General features: G+C 42.3%; 1 protein-coding gene across 2 annotated transcripts; it reads right to left on the reverse strand.

Annotated features, from left to right (window-relative positions):
- Nucleotides 1-40: 40 nt before the first annotated feature.
- cgref1 (cell growth regulator with EF-hand domain 1) lies at nt 41-6,592 on the reverse strand. 2 transcript variants are annotated; one of them, XM_070834020.1, is made up of 7 exons: nt 6,520-6,592; nt 5,653-5,758; nt 5,305-5,373; nt 3,889-3,962; nt 3,554-3,666; nt 3,311-3,412; nt 41-1,254 (listed from the first exon to the last, which is right to left on the reverse strand). In XM_070834020.1, the coding sequence occupies exons 1-7, from the start codon at nt 6,527-6,529 to the stop codon at nt 1,000-1,002; spliced, it is 729 nt and encodes a 242-aa protein (XP_070690121.1). In that variant the 5' UTR covers nt 6,530-6,592; the 3' UTR covers nt 41-999. The 2 variants fall into 2 exon arrangements, with proteins under 2 accessions (XP_070690121.1, XP_070690113.1); XM_070834012.1 differs by having other exon boundaries at nt 3,542-3,666.
- Nucleotides 6,593-23,786: the final 17,194 nt, after the last annotated feature.

Consider the following 23,786-nt stretch of genomic DNA (forward strand, 5'->3'; position numbering starts at 1 on the left):
AACAAATGGTGAACCATTTCATACTGTAAACACATTCGAGTTTGCAGATAAAGGAGGAATTCAATATCATATTACATCCAAACATTATTTCAATCAGGCCTTTCCTGACCTTTATTATAAAGATGAAAGACGGGTGTGTAAAAGGCTGCGACTCATTAAGCTCTCCTTCAGAGGCACATTAAAACCTTACAGCTTACTCGATCATACGGAGTTGCATACAAAAATGACAAACTCTGCATAATAAGATGTGTTTTCTGAATAACCTAATTTGCTGCAGTAAATGATTTCAGTCATTGTATAGGCTGAGGACATTCTCAATAAGGACCAAATGTAATCGAACTGCCTTCCTTCCCTATCACACTGTCTGAACTGAGCTGTCTGTAAATGAGACCAGCTCCACATGCACTGGAGCACACCTGCTCGGCACAAATCCTAAACCTAAAGTGGGTCAGACACAATAAGGCCAATCAGTGTGTGCATGAAACAACAGACTCAACATTTGAAAAAAATTCAAGGTATGAAAGAAAAAGGTAAAAATATACAATTAACGCAAAGTAAATATTCTAAATCAAGTACATCTTACAGTTTTCAAATTATTTAAATTTAGATGGTAAACTGTTTCACTCAATATTCAAAAAAAAGATTAAAATGTGCAAATCTTTTGTTTTACTAATATGGATAATATTGCATTCTGAATTCAGGTCTTCTGTCTCTTTTCCAGCTCTAGAAATCTTTGCATTCATAATCAAAATCAATAGATACTTGTTGTAGAAAATATTTTCCAATAAAGTGACAGGAATACTTTCAACAGATCCCGCTTCTCATTTATCAGCCGTCTCCACGTTGGACAGCTAAATGAACTCGGTGGTGGAATCTCAGAATTCAAATCAAGAGAAAGACAGTTTGAAGAAGTCCTCTCAGTTTAGAGTATTTACTTTACTCTATCATCAGTCCTCTGCTGCTGGGAGGCAGCAGAGTGATGGTGTGGCCGACCAGCATTCATATCTCTGGTTGCCCCAGATGAACAGGGACCTCCCCCTGTTCTGCTGCAGGGGCTCCTGGGATTTGTTGTCCATGCTGCTCGTCTATTTGCTTTCTGACTTCTTCTTCTCCTGTCTCTGCTTCCTGCTGAGGTTGCTCTTCACCCTGAGGTGGCAACTCTTCCCGAGCCTCCTCTCTCTGCTCTGCTGCTCCTGCCTTCTCCTCTGCTGTCACCTCCTGCTCCTGGGGAGGTGCATTGTTGTTGCCGGAGTCCTGTGACGGGGAGGGTAAGATAAAGTAAACCAAAAATGAAAAGCAAACCAGTGAACCAAAATGAAATACATATTTAATATGTAAAACTACTTCTGCCAACATGTAACTTGGTGGTAAAACATCCAAACTAACCCTGTCATCATGTATACAGTCAAAAAGAAATGATGTTTGGTATTAGGGCATACTTTTACATGTATTTAATAACAGAAACAAAATACAGAAATAGAACAAATACAGGTGCTGGTCATATAATTAGAATATCATGAAAAAGTATTTCAGTAATTCCATTCAAAAAGTGAAATTTGTATATTATATTCATTCATTACACACAGACTGATATATTTCAAGTGTTTATTTCTTTTAATTTTGATGATTATAACTGACAACTAATGAAAAACCCAAATTTAGTATCTCTTAAGACTGATACAAAAAAAAGATTTCTAGAAATGTTGGCCAACTGAAAGGTATGAACATGAAAAGTATGAGCATGTACAGCATGCTCATACTTTGGCCTGAATTACTGCAGCAATGCGGCGTGGCATGGAGTCGATCAGTCTTTGGCACTGCTCAGGTGTTATGAGAGCCCAGGTTGCTCTGATAGTGGCCTTCAGCTCTTCTGCATTGTTGGCTCTGGCGTATCGCATTTTCCTCTTCACAATACCCCATAGATTTTCTATGGGATTATGGTCAGGCGAGTTTGCTGGCCAATTAAGAACTGGTCCTTAAACCAGGTACTGGTAGCTTTGGCACTGTGTGCAGGTGCCAAGTCCTGTTGGAAAATGAAATCTGCATCTCCATAAAGTTGGTCAGCAGCAGGAAGCATGAAGTGCTCTAAAACTTCCTGGTAGACGGCTGCGTTGACCTTGGACCTAAGAAAACACAGTGGACCAACACCAGCAGATGACATGGCACCCCAAACCATCACTGACTGTGGAAACTTTACACTCGACTTCAAGCAACGTGGATTCTGTGCCTCTCCTCTCTTCCTCCAGACTCTGGGACCTTGATTTCCAAAGGACATGCAGAATTTACTTTCATCAGAGAACATAACTTTGGACCACTCAGCAGCAGTCCAGTCCTTTTTGTCCTTAGCCCAGGCGAGACGCTTGTGACGCTGTCTCTTGTTCAAGAGTGGCTTGACACAAGGAATGCGACAGCTGAAACCCATGTCTTCCATATGTCTGTGCGTGGTGGTTCTTGAAGCACTGACTCCAGCTGCAGTCCACTCTTTGTCAATCTCCCCCACATTTTTGAATGGGTTTTGTTTCACAATCCTCTCCAGGTTGCAGTTATCGCTATTGCTTGTACGCTTTTTTCTACCACATCTTTTCCTTCCCTTCGCCTCTCTATTAATGTGCTTGGACACAGAGCTCTGTGAACAGCCAGCCTCTTTAGCAATGACCTTTTGTGTCTTGCCCTCCTTGTGCAAGGTGTCAATGGTCATCTTTTGGACAACTGTCAGGTCAGCAGTCTTCCCCATGATTGTGTAGCCTACAGAATTAGACTGAGAGAGCATTTAAAGGCCTTTGCAGGTGTTTTGAGTTAATTAGCTGATTAGAGTGTGGCACCAGGTGTCTTCAATATTGAACCTTTCCACAATATTCTAATTTTCTGAGATACTGAATTTGGGTTTTTCATTAGTTGTCAGTTATAATCATCAAAATTAAAAGAAATAAACACTTGAAATATATCAGTCTGTGTGTAATGAATGAATATAATATACAAATTTCACTTTTTGAATGGAATTACTGAAATAAATCATGACCAGCACCTGTACAATTGCAAACTCAAGGTACACTTACAAGCTTTTTAGTTTTCTATCATATATTTGATACATTCTTATTTTCATTGTTTCTATGCATACTTCTAAGGAAGTATGTGGACCAGTTGGGTTTTCTTTTTCTAAATTCAAGGTCAATAAACTTTCCTGTTTTAAATTTGTGATTCATCAAAATGATTTGTATCCTGTAGATGTATTTATTAGTGGATACTACATGATGCCTCAATGATACAGTGTGTTCGTGCAGATGGACATGAGTGTGTAAATGTACCGTACCTGTGTGTGAGATAACGGAGGAGACAGCAGCTCGGATGGGGCCAACAGGCCATCCTGGTTTAGGTCCTGAGTGTGGAGTAAGAAATCTACCATAGACACCACCTACACACAAACACACACACAGATATCCACACACACCCCAGTTCAGATAAACAGGTCAACAAGTGAAGAAGACACAAATACAAAGTCAATTCAAACACACACACACACACACAAGCCGCTTCTCCTCACCAGGTCATTGACCTGTGCTCCAGGTGCATGATGGGAGTTATAGTCTGAAAGTAGTTTCATCATCTCCAAGCCATCCAGGAGCCCACTGCGATCGTAGTCATAAAGACGAAACAGGAAGAACACCTCTGATACAAAGCAGGAGAAGACTGACATGTTAAAAACCAAACACACTGGATATACTGCTGTAGTATCACTGCAGAGGATGCACAGTACCAATGTGTATGACCAGTAATGCAAACAACAGCTGTCTCTATATTTAGAGTATGTATATTTGGTAATGCTGATCGAAGGACCAGCCATGTGTCAGAACTCATCTAAGTGTTACACCAGTAGGTGGAGATGTCTACCTTGCTCCCGGGTGCTGATTTCTGGTCCTCCTTGGCCTTCCTTCACAGTGGACTGAATGAAGCCTTGCAGCAACCTGGGGTACACATTTCATTCAATCAGCAAAACATTTAGAGCGAAGGATTAACACTGACTGGTCAGATGTGTTCAACCCTGCAGTGAGTCATGTTATAGCCATTGCTTGCAGATACAATCAGACTGGGAGGCAAAAGCTCAGAGAGGCTAAAGAGAATTGAGATCAGAATCTGATTTTGTAAAACCTCCTTTTGCTATTTTGCTTTATGTCCCCTTTCCTCCTAAGCAGGCTGACTTGCCCTGCATGTACAGAAGTGAGCCTGTGTGATTTTAAACCACAAGAGGGCAGGATTTGGGGCCATTTAAAACATGTGCCTCAGTACACTGGGAGGAGATGCCACCTCATCAAAAAACATTGTGTTGAAGGGAGGGTTATTCTTGTATTTGGAACATCCTGCTCAGGAAGAAACCCTTCACCAACATTTATTGGCTTTCATCATTTCAGTCTCATGCACAGGCCGAAGATTAAATAGTGGCAACATGGTTAAAACATTGCAACATTGTACAACTAAAAAAGTTTACACTGGTACACGAGAATATCCTTTATCTCCATTCAGACTACACTGTGAATCAATCTGCATTGTTTGTCTAGGGAGGTGCAGATCAACTGCTATTCTACACTGCTGGTAAACATCTATCTATTCAAACACACAGTAGACTTAAACTAACACTATGAGTAGTGCATTCATCTGATCAGCCAATGGAAAGCAGCTGCAGCCACATTGTCACTAACAACACCCTTCAAGTACGCTCAAAATAAGTCCTCAAGGTTCCTTAAATAAATTAAACCTGTAATTCATACAGGTGAGCTCATAGTAAGTGACAGGGGTAACAAGGGTGAGCCATTGTTTTTGCAGCCTGTGTAAGGATAACCTATATTTTCTCTACCTCCCTAAAGACATGATATTTCATAATTGCAGCACAGAACAGTGTTTTTACTCATGTAATCTTATCAGTGTATGGTGCAGGCCACATCATTAGCACAACTCAGCAGCCAAAGTCCATGGAGCGACCAGACAGCAGCTGCTTAGCCCACTGAAACAGACTGCAGGTGTGGTTTGCATGTTGTATTTCTGATTTCTGAATAATTACTAGGCCATACAGTAGTTTGACAAAATAATACATGACAGTTAATATCTTTATTCTATGTAATACATACTTTATCATCCTGTGATACAAAAAGTAGAATTTCAGTATTTAGGCTTTTTGTAAGACAAAACTGAATCGTTTTTCTACTTAGGAATGTATGAACCACTACAAACATTAGGAGCAAATAGGAGTAAATGTACAGTTTAAAATGAGCTGGATGTGTAACAGCAGCTCATTGTCCATGTGTCACTCACCTACGGTCCTCCTCTCCAGAGCCAAAGGGATTGGCTAGTGCTGCTGAAGAGGGGTCTGCTGTTTCCTCCCTGAGAGATACATAGATAATAAAGAATAAATAAGCATATTTCTCTAATAAGCAAAGTGAAGAAAAGCGTGGTGATCTACATACATCCTGGCCATTCTGATATTGCAGTCCTTGGTGGTGTGTATGTGCAGTGAGAAAATTCATTTGTTATGACTAGAAATGATGAAGAAAATAAAAACAAGTCTTGCAGCATATTTACCTGACAGACTGCACATGTTTACGCCTTGGTATGAATGAAAAGGAGAGACAATGAGAGTTGGGAGTAGGCAGGTAGGGTTACCTTTGTGTCCCAGGTAGACCTGGTGCAGCCAAGCACATGTGTATGAGCAGGAATGGGAACAGGACACATGGGACCAGCCTGCCCAGGTGAGAATCCATGAACACACCTACAAACACACAGCCATGTCATAACCTCACATCACATCTGAACAGAATACAGTAATGGGGTGGCGCCACGACTGTCGTCATTTATCTGCCCAAATGTTGGAAATTTAGAATAAGTAATATAAAGTAATATAAGTATTAAGTCTTTTCACTCCTTCCTCCTAACCTAGTAGTAATTTGTGTCATCAGCTGTCAACTGGCCAGTTCTTGTAACACCTCCTGTCTACAGACAAAACAGTTATTGTGTGAATGTAGCAGTGCTGCAGCTTCTACACTGATGGTGGACATTATGGTCCATTATGGCAAAATCAATTAAAACCTCTACATCTATTATTAGCTCAGCAGAGATCATCCACACTGTGGACGAGTCCATTTGTCTCCAGTGTTAGATGCACATGTTCCATTTGTGGATCAAAATGCTGGTTAGTGTACTGCACTGCAGGAGCAGCCATGCTAACACTGTCCTCACAGCTACAGTGCCCCCCCCCCCCCAACCAGCTGACACCACTAACCCACTGCAGCAGTGTACAGCCTGCACACACACGCACTGTACACACACAACCATCTCTTTTAAACTCTGCGGTCCTCCTGCTGTCACATTACAGACCTGCATTAGAGTAAACACGTGAGAAACGATGCTAGCTGTGGTTAAACGGTAGCCTCGGCTACGCTTCTACTGACATGCAGACCAGATATTTATATGACCTGAAGTGAGGCGCACTTGACGCCTCACCGAGGTCTGCTCAGAGCGGTGACAGCCTACCTGTCTGCATGGCTCATGTGTGCTCAGTGACAAGCTTCACTTCGGACAAGTCCTCAGGTTCATAGCTGGAGTATCCTACACCCCCGCCCCGCCCCGCACCGCCTCTCTGCCTGCACTGCGCAACGGCGGCTACGGCGGCACGCGCGCTCCCCGGCTGCTGCCACGGAGACCGGAGTGTTTGGGCCAATGACAGGGTGCACGTGGAGGGCCGGAGCTGCTGTCTGTCAGTGAGTTTGCGCAGACAGCCACGTCCTCAACGGCGGGGCGGGGCGGGAGGGGAGGAAGGGGGGGGGGGGGGGGGGGGGATGTTACTTCAAGTAACATCTGCCCCACGGTGGACGTGCAGTGGGGAGGGCAGATTTAACATCCACAGACACCCTCTGACTACACAATGACAAAAACAGTGTTATTTCAGTGTCTCCGTGCTGACCGTATTTGTGAAAATTATGAGTAAAAAACAGACTACTGACTTCACTCAGCACGTTTGATCGCTAATTAGTGATGTATTTATTTTATATAAATGTTTTAATGAATATTAAAGCTGCAAGCAGCGTTGGAGGGCCCTCGCACCTTCGTGCACGTCGGATTGGGCGGCGGCTTCATCCTGTTGCCGGACGCCGACCCTTCCGTGACAAGCTCAGAATTTTCATGTACTTTGGACAGTGCATCAAGGAGTCACTTCAGCATATGAAGTGTTGACTACACCGTGAAAATTTCATGCAAATCAAATGATGATTGGCACAAAAGTCTTACTTCCTGTGGTCGCTAATTGGCATGTAGATGTCTTCAGGCCGGGAGTCTTATTAATCATGACTAGTTTGGAACAGATTGGATCATGTACACTGCAGATACAACAATTTCCTGTTTCATGGCAAACACAGCGTTGCCACAGTGACAGCGTTTGACGAAACCTCAAGAGCATCATAAGTGAGCATCATCCACGTCTTGGGAATGTTTGGACTGAATTTGAGGTGGCTGTAACTAACCTGCTGGGATGGACACTCAGAGAAGAGAACGTATCACCTCCTGTGGTACAATGAGTGTAGTTCAAAATTGTTCAACTCTGCCATTTCTTTTCAAACTGCCAGATTTCTCCACAGAGCCGTGGCACAGGGTAGACGGGCTCTGGCCTAAGTGCTTGCTGCAAAAATGGCCAGATGTGGCTCCCTGGACAGAAAAGAGCACAACGGGCAGGTACACACACTTCACATTGTTTTTATTCATCCCAAATGAACAGTGCTAACACATATCATTTAATGACTCATGAAAAGTAAAGATATATAAAGATATAATAAATGAAAAGAAAAAACAGTGAAAAAGAGAAAACGAGTGGATAGTGGATTGATTGATAAATAGTTACTCCTACAAGACACAAGGGGGCGCTGTGTCCTCAAAAATGCAAAACACCTGAACCCAATAGGGACCCTATTGAAAAGAATAATTCACCGCTTGGTGCTCGGGCCCTAATAAAGAGGTGTGTTCTATTTTGTTGGGCGTTGTACTACTTTTCTCGTATTGATTAGTTAGGGCCCGAGCACCAAGCGGTGAATTATTCTTTTCATTACATACATCACATCTCTATTTACATACATCAATGGAGTCTCAGATGGTTCTAATGTTCTCTGTGTTTGCACTAGAACCTCTAGAAGTTCCTCATCGATCTTTGCAGCTGTTTCCTGTTAATCAGCAGCTGCTGCTGCTTCAGAGGGAGAAAGAGGAGACCGGTGAGCTCACAGACACTCTGCAGCAGCAGGAGTCATAGTGTCACGTTAATTAAAGTCCTGTTTACTTAGTAAGTGTCTGCAGTGAGTTTGCTGCTAATGACTGGACTGCAGGGTCAATAATCACTGATCAGTTTCACCATGTGGCTAATCAGTGGCTAACACGCTGGCTAGTGTTAGCATGTAGCATTAGCATGTGGCCTGTTTGTAACGGGATGTTCTTCAGGAGCAGATCAGGCAGCAGTGATGTTGCTCCCTGTGGTGTCACCACTCTGCTGCACCCTTTGAGGCAAAAATCATCACTTGGTGCCATGAACGCATCACGTGGGAGCGTGTTGCAGTTAAGGGACAGTTTGTTTCCTGCTGAACAAAGTGGAGTTTTGCTCTAATGAAACTTCAGACTCTCTTAAATTAGCTTGAAGACCAAAAGCTCAGGGAAGTATTAATGAATCAGTGGTTTATTGTGGCTGAGATCAGGTGGTGAATCACAGAAAGTTTAACCAGCAGCTTTGAAGTGAGAAATCACAAACTTTATTGTCACATTTAGTCTGATGTTTGCAGGTGAACTTAATCTATAATGTCATTTATTTCCTTTTTACATGAGTAAAGAGCTGTATTTTATTGTGAATCTCTTGCCGTTGCAGGTGGCGTCGTCTCTGGGCTCTAGTGGGGTAGTACGGTACTATGAGCTCTTTAAGATATGATGGAGCCTGACCCTTAACAGTCTTGTAGGTGAGGAGAAGGATTTTAAACTCTATTCTAGATTTTACTGGAAGCCAGTGAAGAGAAGCCAGTACAGGAGAAATATGGTCTCTTCTTTTAGTCAGTACACGAGCAGCAGCGTTCTGGACCAGCTGGAGAGTCTTTAACGACTTATTGGGGCAGCCTGATAATAACGAGTTGCAATAGTCCAACCTAGAAGTGACAAATGCACAGACTCATTTTTCTGCATCATCTACTTTTTAGCAATATTATGTAGATGGAAAAAGGCAGTTCTTTGTCAGCCTGGCTATTGTGCTTAACAGAAATCTAGGGTTGCTTTTATTTTCTTCTATTAATGAGTAGTAGTAGGCGGCTCTGGCCTTACAGAGGGCCTTTCTATAGGTTTTAAGACTATCTTGCCAGATTAAACGGGAGTCTTCCAATTTGGTGGCACGCCATATCCTTTCAAGTTTCCGCGAATATTGCTTAAGCTGTATTCCGAGTAGGAATGCATTTTTTAGCTGTAGGTTGTAATTACTCGTGTCTGCATGGTCTACAGGAATACCGCTGTGAGTTGCAAAAATCTGACTCAGCCTATTGAAATAGACTAGCACTGACTCCTCTGGTCCCTGTTTGCACTCTAACACTTTAGAGTAACAAGCCTGTCCTCTGTAGTGTATGTATTGTATTGCCCATCTCCAAATGAAATGGGTGCGTTGTTTTCAAAGGGGTCCCATGTCCCCTTCACCAAACACCAATCCTGTTTTACGACACATCGCAGGACTCTCTGTGTTTCCACTGTGTACAGCCTGAAACTGTCACACAGTCTCTTTATCTCTGTTATGAATTCTTCTGAATTTGTTTTGGGATGGACGATGCCAGCAGCAGCTTCTTTCACGTCTGCATCAGTCCATGGTCTATACACTCTGACAGTGGGGGGTTGATTACTCTGTCCTGCTCTGGGATTTGGCATTTCTATCATAGGAAACACTTCTGCATCTTTAAGTCCTAGATTAGGTACTGGTGGTGTTGGACTGATGTACTGTAAAGGATTGTATACATTACCACTTCGGCTCCGGTGTGGTGTGTCCACTCCGGACAGAGATGGTTGTGCAGTCATGGATGGTTGAGGCAACTGCTGGGGGGCAGACGACGAGGAGGACGATCCTGGAGGGGAGGACTTTGAAGCGACTTTCCCCAGGAGAGGCCTAGACAGCAGAGGTGGTGGTTGTGGATCCAGGTATGGTGGTAGATTGGGGAAAGGACCCAGGGGTGTGTATTCGTTGTCCTCTCGCTTATCTCGGGCAGAATACAACACAGGATAAAGGTTAAAAGTGTTCTTAGCCCTTCCTGATTCCTTCTCCTTCTCTCTCTGTCTCTGTTTTTCCTCCCCTCTTTTTTTCTCCCTGCAATCTCCTACTTGCAGTTTTCCCTTAAACCCATATTTATTTTGCCATTTTTTCAAATATTTTACATTATTTTCTTTTTTCTGTTTCATGCGCTTCGCATCTCCCTCATACTGGACCACTTCAGGTCCTTGACGTTGTGACACAACCAGCCAGGAAAGCTTAGCAATAACTCTGTAGATCTAGTAACTACGGGTGTTAATCATTCACAAAAAATTTAATAAATTATTTTCCGGGAGTTCATTCCACAGTGCAGGTAGAAGTTTGGGTTCAGGTGTTTTGCATTTTTGAGGACACAGCGCCCCCTTGTGTCCTGTAGGAGTAACTATTTATCAATGTTCCTCCACTCGTTCTCTCTTTTTCACTGTTTTTTCTTTTCATTTATTATATCTTTATATATCTTTACTTTTCATGAGTCATTAAATGATATGTGTTAGCACTGTTCATTTGGGATGAATAAAAACAATGTGAAGTGTGTGTACTTGCCCTTTTCTGTCCAGGGAGCCACATCTGGCCATTTTTGGCTTGTCAAACTTGTCATGATTAATAAGACTCCCGGCCTGAAGACATCTACATGCCAATTAGCGACCACAGGAAGTAAGACTTTTGTGCCAATCATCATTTGATTTGCATGAAATTTTCACGGTGTAGTCAACACTTCATATGCTTCAGTGACGTGTAACTCCTTGATGCACTGTCCAAAATACATGAAAATTCTGAGCTTGGCATGGAAGGGTCGGCGTCCGGCAACAGGATGAAGCCGCCGCCCAACCCGACATGAACGAAGGTGCGAGGGCCCTCCAACGCTGCTTGCAGCTTTAATATTACATTTGTTATTTAATGTATTTTTCAACAAAAATATTTTAACACAAAATTGATGATTTCTTCACAGTAGCTGTTCTTGTTATGGGACCCAGTGATTCCAAATCAATGGGAGACTAAAATGAATCACTACAGGCCACACTGGACACACACACACCTCTTCATACTGGAATCTAGTGCTTCTTTTTGATAAATATTTGTTTGGAAAATTCACCTTTTTTCAACAGTCCTATGACACATTATTACTGTATTAGACAAACACCTCTTCAAATCCAGTTTTAGTGCTTCTTCTACTTTGGTATAAATATTTGTACTATGTGTACTGTGTAGTGATCAATTCTGGTATTGATTTAAGGCAATAGTCTACACAATAATCTGCCCTAAAGCTTAACCTTGCAGGTCTCACAATCTGAAGAACAGATACACTACAAAAAAAATATTCAAATTGAAAACAAAAGATGCAATTGATATGTTCATTGGGACAAAAATGAGGGGTCCTGTACTCCTGATATCTGACCACAAGATGTCCCAGTAACTCTTTATTTGAGCTGATTCTTGTAAGGCGTCCTATCAGAAAATACATCCTCACATCTGCATTATGATTAGGAAGGTCGGGCTAGTAGTAGATTATATAATAACTTTTTATGGAAAAATGTCTTTGGAAAATGTTTTGTTATTGATGGATTATCAGATTTTACTTATGAGGCTTTTACTTTGAGTCTGAATTATTTAGTTAACTCACTGTAATTTAAAATCATCATCAGATGATCCCACACTCTTGTATGTCATCATGTTATGAAGACTGACACACAGGTCAAGGTAAGGCGCCCCATAAAATGTTGTAACTGTGCAGTCTAATCATCATGCTGATCTTCCAGTGGCTCCCCAGGGTGTGTAATCTGTTTTCCGTGAGTCACATCTCACTGATGAATGTTCATTTGACCTGACACATTTTAAATCATTTCATTGGTACCAAAGGGTACGTTTCTCCTGAACACACCCGAGCTTCTGTCTCCAAATAGCACAAAATTCAGGTTCTTATCATAGGTTCTTATCACACGTATCTGGAAGATGGGATTCATCTTACACACACATTAGTTTTTTGTTTTTACCTTCTTCTAACTGAACTACATCTGAGATACACAGATTTGTATCTTTAGAAGACAAATATCACCATGAGTTTCACTGAAGAGTTTTATATGATAGGAATTGCTGATTGGATGACTGTAGAGGGCACTTTATCTTCCTTTCTCCACTGTAACCATCCAAGAGGGCACTTTTCAGTGTTCACCTTCATTTTGGATGAGTTATTGAATCCTTTAAATAACTATTACAACATTAGTATCAAAACCTTTTTTTTTCAATTTAATATTTGCTCATTCACTTTGGCTCCATCCTTTGCTCATCACCTCAGTTGTCTCTTCTTTTATTATTATTATTTATCTGTTTCCCATCTGTCTTCCTTCCTCATGTCTATGTCTCTCCCACCCTCTGAACTGATGCCAGAATTTGCCCACAAATAGCTAAAAGTAGAAAAACTATAGTGAGATGTCAACACAGCAGCATGGTGAACACACACACACACACACACACACACACCATACTCTGGTGGGACTGAAGTTTGCAGCCTCACTGCAGTTCTTCAGAATTAGATTGTATGGGTGAAAAGCAGTGATGAGTGGGCAGGTAGAGAAACAATGGAGGTGCAAAGGGAGAAAGGTGGAGCTGAGATTGAGGCAGAAGAAACACAAAGACAATGTTATTCCGTGTGTGTGGGTGTGTGTTTGTACAGATGTGTTTGAGTTGTAGTTTTACTCAACCGGATGATTGGACTATTACCCATGGAACTGCACATACACACACACACACTGTCTAATCTAAATGAGTGGGAAACGACAGCAGTTCAGAGATTCATTTGTGTGGAAGCAAATGACTGTGTGGCTGAGGGATGCTCTCTCTGACTAACCTGTGCCCACTTCACCTCACATTACAGTAAAACCTCAGCCAGTTTAGCGGACAGTCTTATCATTTTGGGTTGTATTTATATTGTGGCAACTGGAGGCCATCTGAAACATTGTCCAGTGTATTTAGTTGCATGCATTTGAGTTCCGGTGTTTACATTTTTTTTTCAGCATTAGAATACAAGAAATTTGGAGCATGAAGGAGAGCAGAACCACACACCTCACATGTTGTTAAGTATGATTGGATTAGCAGTTTTTAAAGAAATCATGTTGTACTAACAAACCAAATAGGTTATTTTGCTTCGACAAAAGTGAATGTGTTTTGACCAGTTAGTATTTTTGAGCTGTGATTCATTCCAAAGCAAAATCTTGTACATCTTATCTTGTGTTCCTTAGTAACAACCTCAGTGGTCAGCCTGCGTTCACTGTAACCTCAGCAGTGAAGCTTCTGATCTGTCTTTATTAGCGCACTTCAGTTGACCTCGTAACATTAGCTTGTCATGTTTATCATCTGAATCGCTTTATCGCTTCAAAGTTATTCATTTTATATGATGTTAACCTCTCTTCCCACACTGCATCTACAAGGGCTGTAAAAAATGGTCAGAAAGTCCAACTTATTTATACAGTATTTTCTTATACATACATTCCTTTTAGAAGTTACTCATTTCAGAAGTAATAGCAGTGACTGGAAGCATGGCTGTAACATTAAGCCTCTGAAGCGTCTTCACATGCATTTTAGACACAGAAATTCATCAACTCCATCAAAAATGAGTGGAACTGCAATTGCGGAGGACGGAGAGAAACAACATACACATGCGGTTGTTCACACACTTCTAAAGGTCAGGGAGCATTTAGTCGTCCACTGGAGACTCTGGGGCCCAGACTTGTGAGTGGGAAAGACCAGTCACATCTTTATAACCACACGGGAACGAGTAGAAGTCACATAAGCACACAAATTCACTCAAACATCTTGATGCGTGACTTGCAGGGTTTCTTAGCACTGTAGTGGCTCATTATTTCACAGCTGGTTGGTAGACAAACATCCTACTGACACTCACTTACAGGAAGGGGGATTACTCTGTAATTGTTAACATGAGTTGCTGACTAGTATCTGTGTGTGTGTGTCTGCCTGTGTGCGTGCGTGTGTGTGTATATATCTTCTATTATTCACTTGGTGGGGACAGAAAAGTAGGAACACACACAGTGTGGGGCCCACATTATCTTGTAGGGACATTTAAGGTTAAGGCCATGGTCATGGTCAGGGACAGGGACAGGTTAATATTCTTTAGTTGCTCTACATATTGTGGAAATCTGAAGTCCCCACTAAGATAGAGACACATGGTAAGTGTGTGTATGTGTGCGCGTAATGGCAATGCATTTCATTTCATTTAGAAAACTCTTTTCATTCTCACCCACAGCAGGTAAACAGACACAGACAAAGACATGTTGCAGAAAATTGGACCATGTGGCAGCGATGTTGTTCGATCACACCACACAGAATGTGCTGTTGTTGTTAACATGAGTGTGCTGCTGCCCTGACCGCATGTGGGCCTTTTCTATTCTTTGGAATAGAAACACCAGAGTAACTGGCTTAATTAGGCTGATGCTTCTGTGGGATAATGTGGCCTCTAGTCACAGATACTGGTTAGCTGTCAGAGGCATAAAGTCAATGGGCACTTTTAGTTGACCATGAAGCATTCAGTACCTCTGATCCAAAACAGCTGATGCACAAGATCTTTTGAGGTGAAATTTTGCCTTTTGTAATTTCAGCAGTCAGTGAGACAGAGGACAGAGAGTGTTAATGCATCACTGCAGAAAAGGATTAAACTCCACAGATATTCTCCAGTATAATTTACAGTAGGGTGTGAGCCTGAGAAACAAGAGACACAACGTAACAGAGCTTCAGTGGACATCACTTCAGGACCCAAACCCACTGAGTGAATCATAGGAACGCTCCAGCACGTCAGCTGATGATGGTGAGAAGGGTTTAGTTAAATTGGGTTCAAATCCCGGTTTGAACCCGGGGTCTGTCTGTGTGGAGTTTGCATGTTCTCCCGATGCTAGCATGGATTCTCTCTGGGTACTCTGGCTTCCTCCCACAATCCAAAGACATGCACATTAGGTTAATTGGTAACTCTAAATTGCCCGTAGGTGTGAGTGTGAGAGTGAGTGGTTGTCTGTCTGTCTGTCTGTCTGTATGTGGCCCTGCGATTGGCTGGCGACCAGTCCAGGGTGTACCCCGCCTCTCGCCCGAAGTCAGCTGGGATAGGCTCCAGCTCCCCCCCGCAACCCTGACGGATAAGCGGTATAGAAAATGGATGGATGGATGGATGGGCTCATTTGGCATTTGATGACATTGACCCACAACATTAATGTGATACTCATCAAATGTGTCTATTTAGTGATGTCTTTCCCATAGATCTAAATGCAGATCTAACTATTGTCACACCCACAGAGGAGAAACGTTTTCTGTTAGTGTAACTTTTCTTGTGTGGCTCTGCAGGAGGAAGAACCCTAATGTGGCACCCATCGATAGCACCAGCAGTGCGTCGAAATGCCTCATGGCCAGCAAGGCTAGCAAAGCCAGCCCCCACTTCCTCCATCTTCTCCTGTTTGTGGAAATTAATTGCTCTGTGGAGGATCGTCATCATTTCCTTCACGATGTTGTGGATGATCCGACAGACAGTCGCCAGTGGCATGGCAAAGATGTCTGACGTAATCCTGTAGGAGGCTCCACAGGCAAGCCAGTAGACCAGCACCAGCCCCTCAATGTCATGGCTCCATCCGTGGGCCTTTTGCCGGGGCAGCATCTGCACCAGCATGTTGATGCTGTCCCTGGAGAGCCTGAGGGCTGGTTTCATGTCAGCTCCACAAAAAAAGGCAGCGAGGATAGGCACATTGCTGTTTCATTGTGTACATCTTTTCAAGGGACTTAGGTCCTGTTTAAAAAAATTTAAAAAAACATTACACACGTTTGTGTATCTAAACATTGTTCATTAATTGTTATTTGTATTATATATATTCTTTATTTGCGTTTTTACTAGTTCATATTCATATTCAATTCATAATTGTTAGTATTTAGCAGAATTATACTTCCTGACCATTATGATCAGGCGTTTGCTTCTGCTTCATAAGGTTTCTTTCTTTCATTGCTTGATAGGAAGTGTCAGTAACTGACTTACTGTGACACAGACTCATTGGTAATGTTGTTAGTAATTACGCTGTGAAAAAGGCCTGAGCTCACCAATCTTTATGTGCTTAGAATAATATGGATTTAAACTGTCCTACCTGAGGAAGAAAAGAAAGCAAATGTCGATCCAGCAGCCTGTTCGCTCCCACACAGTCCTGAGTATAGTTCTATTCAGGCAGAATAAGTGAACAGCTGTGTGGATGAACTGCGAGTGTGTCATATATATAGAGCATTCTTACCTCTGCTCTCTCCTCCAAACAGATCTGTTGTATGTGACCTCTTCTGTTGCCTGAAACACATGAAGGTGAATTCTGTGGCCACGCTGCTCTATTTTTACTACACTTTTTTCCTCTTGTGGTGTCTACTTTGATCATCATCTCTGTCACTTTTCTAACCCTCTTTCTCTTCCCCTCTCCTGTCCTCACATCCTCACATCCCCTCACTCTTCTCTCTTCCCTGCTCACATCTCCTCCTGGACCCTGACATATTTACTGTAACACCCGACTGCCCTCTGTGTTCATCTCTCTCAAGAGGAACAGAGAGAAAAAGAGGAGAGAAAAATTAGGGTCAAAGGGAGAGTTGTGACCCATATCTGAAAGAAATAAATATAGTTAGCAACAACAGGAGTGGATGAAAAGAGGCTGTGAAAAACAAAAAGTTAGAGAGGGAGATTATTATTGGCAAGAAGGTATGAATAAATTCTGTGGAGACAAATCAACAGCTTCTGATTTTCACAAGTACAACACTACCTTGTTACAATAAAGTTTCAGGTTTGGATCAACAAATATCTTTAAACTTTAAAAAAGAACGAAAATGTATCAACCCTGCAACTTTTGTCTAAACTGGAAGCCGTAGTGATGTCCCAAGATGCATCATCCTTCCTAGTTTTGTCAGAATTGTGTCAGAGATGGACCACTTATAGCCTTTTAGTGTGACAGATTCTGCACTTAACCCGTACAGTATGTGACCAGTGGGTGAAATGACTGTGAACGTGTTCCGTTGCATGATCCCTGACAAAATGTCACATGAAACACACGTACACGTGTACTCTCTCGCATGGCAGACAGCTATTTGATTTGGAGATAGTGCATGTTACAGGTATTTTATTCCCCGCATACTGTGCACAGGCAACAGCACCACAAAGGCAGCAATTTGTAAAATATTTTCGGGAGTACATTCCTTTTCTAAAATTTGACAAAATCACCTGCTGTTTAGTACAAATGGTATTTTCCGAAGGCTGCTCTCTCTTCCCAGCACCAAGTCACGCAACTGCATGGCTCTGTTTGTTTTTAGCATAGCCCAAGTGCATTCACATGCATACTCACACAAGCACGTACACTGGCGGACACACACACACACACACACACACACACACACTGTTCCCATTCAGTTATGTAACAAGGATTACGTTCCACTGTCTCGTGGCCCCAACAGTCAAAACTACATGCGCTATTTTTAACTCCGGACCCCAATATAATATCAACAGACGGTTATCATAATAAAGGCAACATTGATGATCACTGCTGCTCATGTGGACATGTCCTCCTAACACTGATTTTCAGTGCATGGGCCTCCTCTAACAACACCAACGGCCATTGGTGCATTTTAGGTAGGTACTCAAAGCTTTGCAACGGCACAGTCTGAAGCTATTTTAAGCCAGTCAGTGAGTCAGTCAATCAATACAGGCTAGTAAGAAAGTGAACTTGTGAACATTGACTTGTAAAATAAATGTATTCTTACAAAGCTGTACCACATAAGTGGGTTGTTCTGGTAATCATAGCTTCACTGGAGAGGTCTATTTGCTTCATGCAGCTTGATTTGAATACTGACAGCTAATAAGTGTGCCCAAACTCTGTGTGACAAGGATAAAACATTTAGTAAAGACAACATGTTGGATATCATAGACTCAGAATGGGATTACAGAGAAGGGCTAAGAGTTTTGGTTCCATAAACCAAACATCTTCTGTGACCTGCAATGCACACACGCATGCACATGCAGGACAGTTCCATACATGAATTTGTTTGAAATAGTTGCTGTCACATTCCACAAGCTAACTCCTCTGGGGTTCAGGTCATTACAACTGGAAAACCAGAGGAAGCACTAATTCTGTTACAGTGGCTTCACACACACACACACACACACACACAGTCTTTGCTGTGGTTTCAGACTCACACAGGGAGGAGGATGTTTCTCTTACGCACTGGCAACACATAGTTTGCACACACACACAGATACACACACACACATGCGCACAGAGGGCAGTTCCGCTTCAGGGGCGTCTAATTGCAGGCTTGAGTCTCGCCAGAACATGATGTCCTGGGGACCCAGGGTCATTTCTCCACAGGCATCTGAGGTGGCACCACATTGTCAGGACCAATCACCTGTAAGAGCAACTCTTACTCCTGCTTAAATACACCTACATAAACATGCATACATAAAGCGCACACATTGTCTCTCTCTCTCAGACACACACACACACACACATACACACACAGTATACAAGTAAATACAAAGTCATGTACAGATGCACTAACAAGGGCTTTACAGAACCTATATTGTGGTAATTAAAATGGTCATGTAGTCATGGTAATGTCAGAAAAGGTCTGGGGGGGATCACACTTGCTTTCCACCTACGAGTGAGGTTTAGGTTTTCCTCCCGTGTGTGTATCTTCTTAATTCAGACCTCAGTCCAGCTTTTTGCATGTAATTTTCTTCCATCAGTTTCCATCCACCTTCTCCTCCTCTGCCTATGCTCCTGCTTTGTGTACACCGTATAATAGAATTCAAACAACAAAGACAAGCATGTAATGAGCACAAGAGAGGCGCTCACTTGTCAAAGCTCTATCTTGATTTACACTAATAAAAAGGTTCTCAGTCTGTGAAAACATTATGAACTATGAATCCATTTCCATTTACTGACTGGATGGTAGAAATCAACTTTCCCAATGAAGATTATTTTATTTTAGACTGGCTATAGATAGATACTATGTGTCTCTGTATGAGACAATAATGGCTGATAAATGAGTATAAATACAGCTGCACACAATTAGAAACTGTTGCGTGAAGACAGAAGTTAACTGTTGCTGTTTCTCCTTGTTCACTTCATAATTAAAGGACTACATCATAGCCGAAACTCTAAAACTTACAACATTTAACAAAAATACACTGTTTTACCACCGTAGTCTTTTCAAATCATTGTTAAATGAGTTTTGGTTTCATTCCATAGCAGGAGAATATTTGTGTTTTTTATGGTTCAGACAGACAGCATATTATTGATAACAAATGATGGGAAAATAAGCTTGAATGAGTTTTATATTTGGTCACTGCTGTGTAAATTGACTGTGACTAAGTATCAGCATCAGTGATTATCATAAACCAGACTGACTGCTATCATTAAGCAATCAATTTCTAAATTAGCTGCTGCAGCACGAGACACGACTCACAGATGTACAGACACACAGGCACGTAAAACACAACTGAAATAATATTTCTGTCGAGTGTTAGTCATCAGTATTGCTTTGCCCGTGAGACCACCATGTACGGAGCAGACATATAAATGAACTGAGAAATAGAAAATATGGAGATATGTTCACATTATATTAATTTGTACTGGACAAATGTGCTTAAGTATTTTTGACTAGACAATTCGAAAACATGTGATTGTAGCGATGGCGACTTGAGAGCAGGTGAGACATGACACGATCTGGAAAACAACCAATGGGAATGCATTCATTTGAAATGCACCCTTTATTTACCCTTGGTACATGGTTATGGAACTGAAACCTCCAAACATGATGTGGTCCTTTGCATTTTCCAAGTACTTGAACATCACTTAAATGGCGACAGTGCTATCACTGACAGACAGTTAGTAAAGGGGAGGATGGGACAAGTAGGGCTACCAGGACAACATTGGCCCTATTGGTTTGAAACAGGCTGTTGATCAGCATAGTGACTGCAGCATAGTAAAGGTGGAAACCATGGATCACCAAACCCAGTCGATTCACTTTGTTCTGCTCAAACATTCGTGGTCTCTCACAATGTAGTTTTTTCACTTTTCTTTTAAAGTGATCGCATCTCGATTTATACGGTTGTGACGCTCAGTGCTGATTCAGACTGTCTTCAGTTCAGCAGTATGTTTGGTCAGTTGTTAGTCCAAGCAGGGTAACAGTCAATAGTTATGAAGTTAGGATGTTTCCATGGCTTTTGCTGCCTTTTAACAAGTCCATACTCATACCATAACAGACTGTGAATAACAGCTGTGGAGCTCCACTGCTAAAGGCTACCGATTGTGTCTGTGACAACGGTGATGCAGTATAGTCAGTTAAAGAAAAAGGCTTTGTTTGGACTGTACTGACCAGCAGGTACGGCACAATGTAAAAGAACAGGGACCCATTAGGTCATCTGGTGTGCATATCTACCTACACTAAGCAGCAGGTGTGAGGGCAAGTTTAGACTTTCTCACTCACAGGGGAACAGAAACACAGTGCACACAGAATTTAGCATGTCAAAGCAGGGCCGAGGGTGCACATTATACCTGCACACACACACACACACCACATACACTAAACTACATGTGCATGTTAGTAAGCATGCACCCTACAGTGACACGGCAGCACCCACACACTCAGTCAGACACACACGCACAGTATCTATCTTTAGCTATAAATAGGCGTGTAATTAATGTTTAGATGTTGGAGTCATGAGGTGGAAACATGAACATTTAAACTGCTATTAAGTTCTCATCAAGGGCAGAGAGACGAACGGAGAGAGAGGGAGGGATGGAAAAAAAGAAAGAGAGCAAGACCAGTGTAGCATGAGAGATGGATGATGCCAGATCATGCTCATTATTGACTGCGAAATCATAATAACTTTTTGTTATCAGTCAATCTTAAAATTTGACAGATGAGCCCAGAAAGCAGAAAATACTGTAGTTAGAAAACAAACACAAACACGTTGTTCTACTATTGAACACTGTATACTCCCAATCAATCTTACCTCTACACTCCCTGGGCTTCAATTAGTCTGTGATCAGCAGGCTGTGATTCATCCATTTAATTGTTTCAATTTGGTCTCAATCAGAGGGTGCTTTATTACCTGCAGATTCTCCTACAGATGTGTTGAAACTTGGCACAGTAAACTCTGTAAGATTTGTGTAACATGACGTGCCAATTTCTGCACCTCGGTGGGTTTAGACACCTGACACAACACAAACAACCATGTATGTGTGACACTAAGTAACGTCTGAGCTGAACCCCTTCGCTGTATTAACTGAATGGTTGACAGACTAAATAATTCCCTCAGTCACATTTTTGGCTCTTTCTACCACCAAAACACAGCCACACTCCCATGTGATTTTTCTTTATCCTCCTCTGTTTAGAACAGATTCAGATTTTTCCAGAAAAAACCCATAAAATAAGAAGTTTGGATTGAAATTGTAACCATGGCAATAAAGGTTCATATCCTGGAGCAAATATGACGTGGTTGATTGCAGGGAATGAGTCTGATAATAAAACAGCTTTGTGTTCTCTCAGTGAGTCCACAGTACCTATACTGGTCAAACATTTAGAGAGCATTTCGATTGCATAAGTTCCACGCTACAGTATAAACACACTGACCCTACTGTGGGTTGTTTTCTTCTCCAGTCTCCATCTAACACACATCGAATGATACATAATTACTTACCAGGCTTACAATAACCCCATACTGGCCTAAACATGATGAGGAAAAACAAGTGATCAACCCTTACGTATAGCAGGGAGAATCTCAGCCTACATCCATCCATCCAGCAACATCTTCCAAACAGTGGATTTGTGCTCTAGGGCAGTGTTTACCCTCCAAAAGGTCACACGATTAATCTCTGAGGGTGTGACATGATTAATGGAAGACAAAAGAGGTCCGCTATACACCAATATGTGTTTTTTTGGGTGGGACACTTCTGCAAAAAAAACTGGACGGTTTTGCCTCCAACAAGATGAAATAATCTTTTGTTGTTTTGAAAGTACAATGACTCTTTGGTGGAGCTGTTCTCACCTTATTCAACACATGGGACTGGTGACAAGGGTCAAGTAGACACTGACAGTGTATGAGAAAAAGGTTTAGGACGGTCTAACCTGTCAATTATAGCGGAACCACCTCTCTGTAAAATACTGAGAAAAAACTGTATTACTGCCCTCCTCTTTGCCTGTTTCTCTCTTTCTTGCACTAAGTTTGCATCTTTTATTGCGTCGTCTGTTCTTTCCCTGTCCATCTTCATGTTTTTCTCTCCAGTGATTCTTCTCTCATATCTGCCTGAAATCCAGCTGCTCTACACCAAGAAGTTTTAAGTCCTTTAGACGTACTCCAAAAAAAAATCACACAACACATAAACACTTACACTGACATCATATTGCAGGTGCATGTGGGATGACATGGAGGGAGTGGGGGGGTGCGGGGGGTGCGGGGGGTAGACCTATGGCCACATGGTCACTTTAATAGTCGACCACTTTAAGTCTGGTGGAAAAAACTTGTTGTAAAATCACTACATGGTCTATTCAAACGGGCACCTCGCCTGGCTCTGTGGACTTTGGGAACCACCTCCCTGCGTCCTGCACCCCCACCCCTCCCATCCCCTCCTTTCTACACCCCTCTCCTCCTCCTTCCTCTGTGTTATCCCACCGCTGTACCGGTGCGCTCAAAAGCGGGAGCGCAGGCGGAGCGCGGTGGAGTGGATGCTGGAGAGCCGCAGGGGGAGAAAGAGAGAGACAGCTCAGAGAAAGGCTCTCAGCAGTGACATGTGGATGCAGTAAAACAGATCTTGCCAGCGCAGCATCAGCGTCCGATCAGTGCTAAAAGTAGAGGAGAGGAGCAAGAAGAAACACGGAGCGCCTGTTCGTCCCCCCGCTTCAGCACCGCAGGGAGGACACACGCAGGGGAGGAAAGATTCCCCTAAACGCAGTGAGAGCGTCGGATGAGGAGAAGAGGAGAGCGGAGGGCATCGGATAGGCAACAACAAGAAGTGAGTGCCCACAGAGAGCTGAAACTTATTGACAAGTTTCAGAAACCCACTGCTCACTCCAGTGCCTGCATTGTTTTTTTTTTAATCTATAAGCTATTTGTAATAGAATATTCAAAATACATATTTCAGTAAAAATAATGCAGTCATGAAGCTCATGCAAGTTGTTGCACTTGTTTTATTTCTGCACCAAGTGCTAGAGGAGAGATGGAGCACTGATGGTGTGATCTTTGACTCCAGCAGCTCTGAATCCTGCACACAGCACGTTTGTTCTGATCCATTAAATATTCACTCAGCTAAAATATTTCAACTTGTCAGACAACCAAGGCATGTTTCTCAGAAACAGACAAAACATCTGGAGTTCCAGCTGTTACACTCATTCACACTTATTCTGTTATTCTGATGTCTCAAATGATTGCAATTATAACAATACTGTCTTGTGCCATGAAACTCTGTGTGAGTGAACAGTGAAG

This window comes from Pempheris klunzingeri, chromosome 1, assembly GCF_042242105.1.
Source record: "Pempheris klunzingeri isolate RE-2024b chromosome 1, fPemKlu1.hap1, whole genome shotgun sequence".
Classification (NCBI taxonomy): domain Eukaryota; kingdom Metazoa; phylum Chordata; class Actinopteri; order Acropomatiformes; family Pempheridae; genus Pempheris; species Pempheris klunzingeri.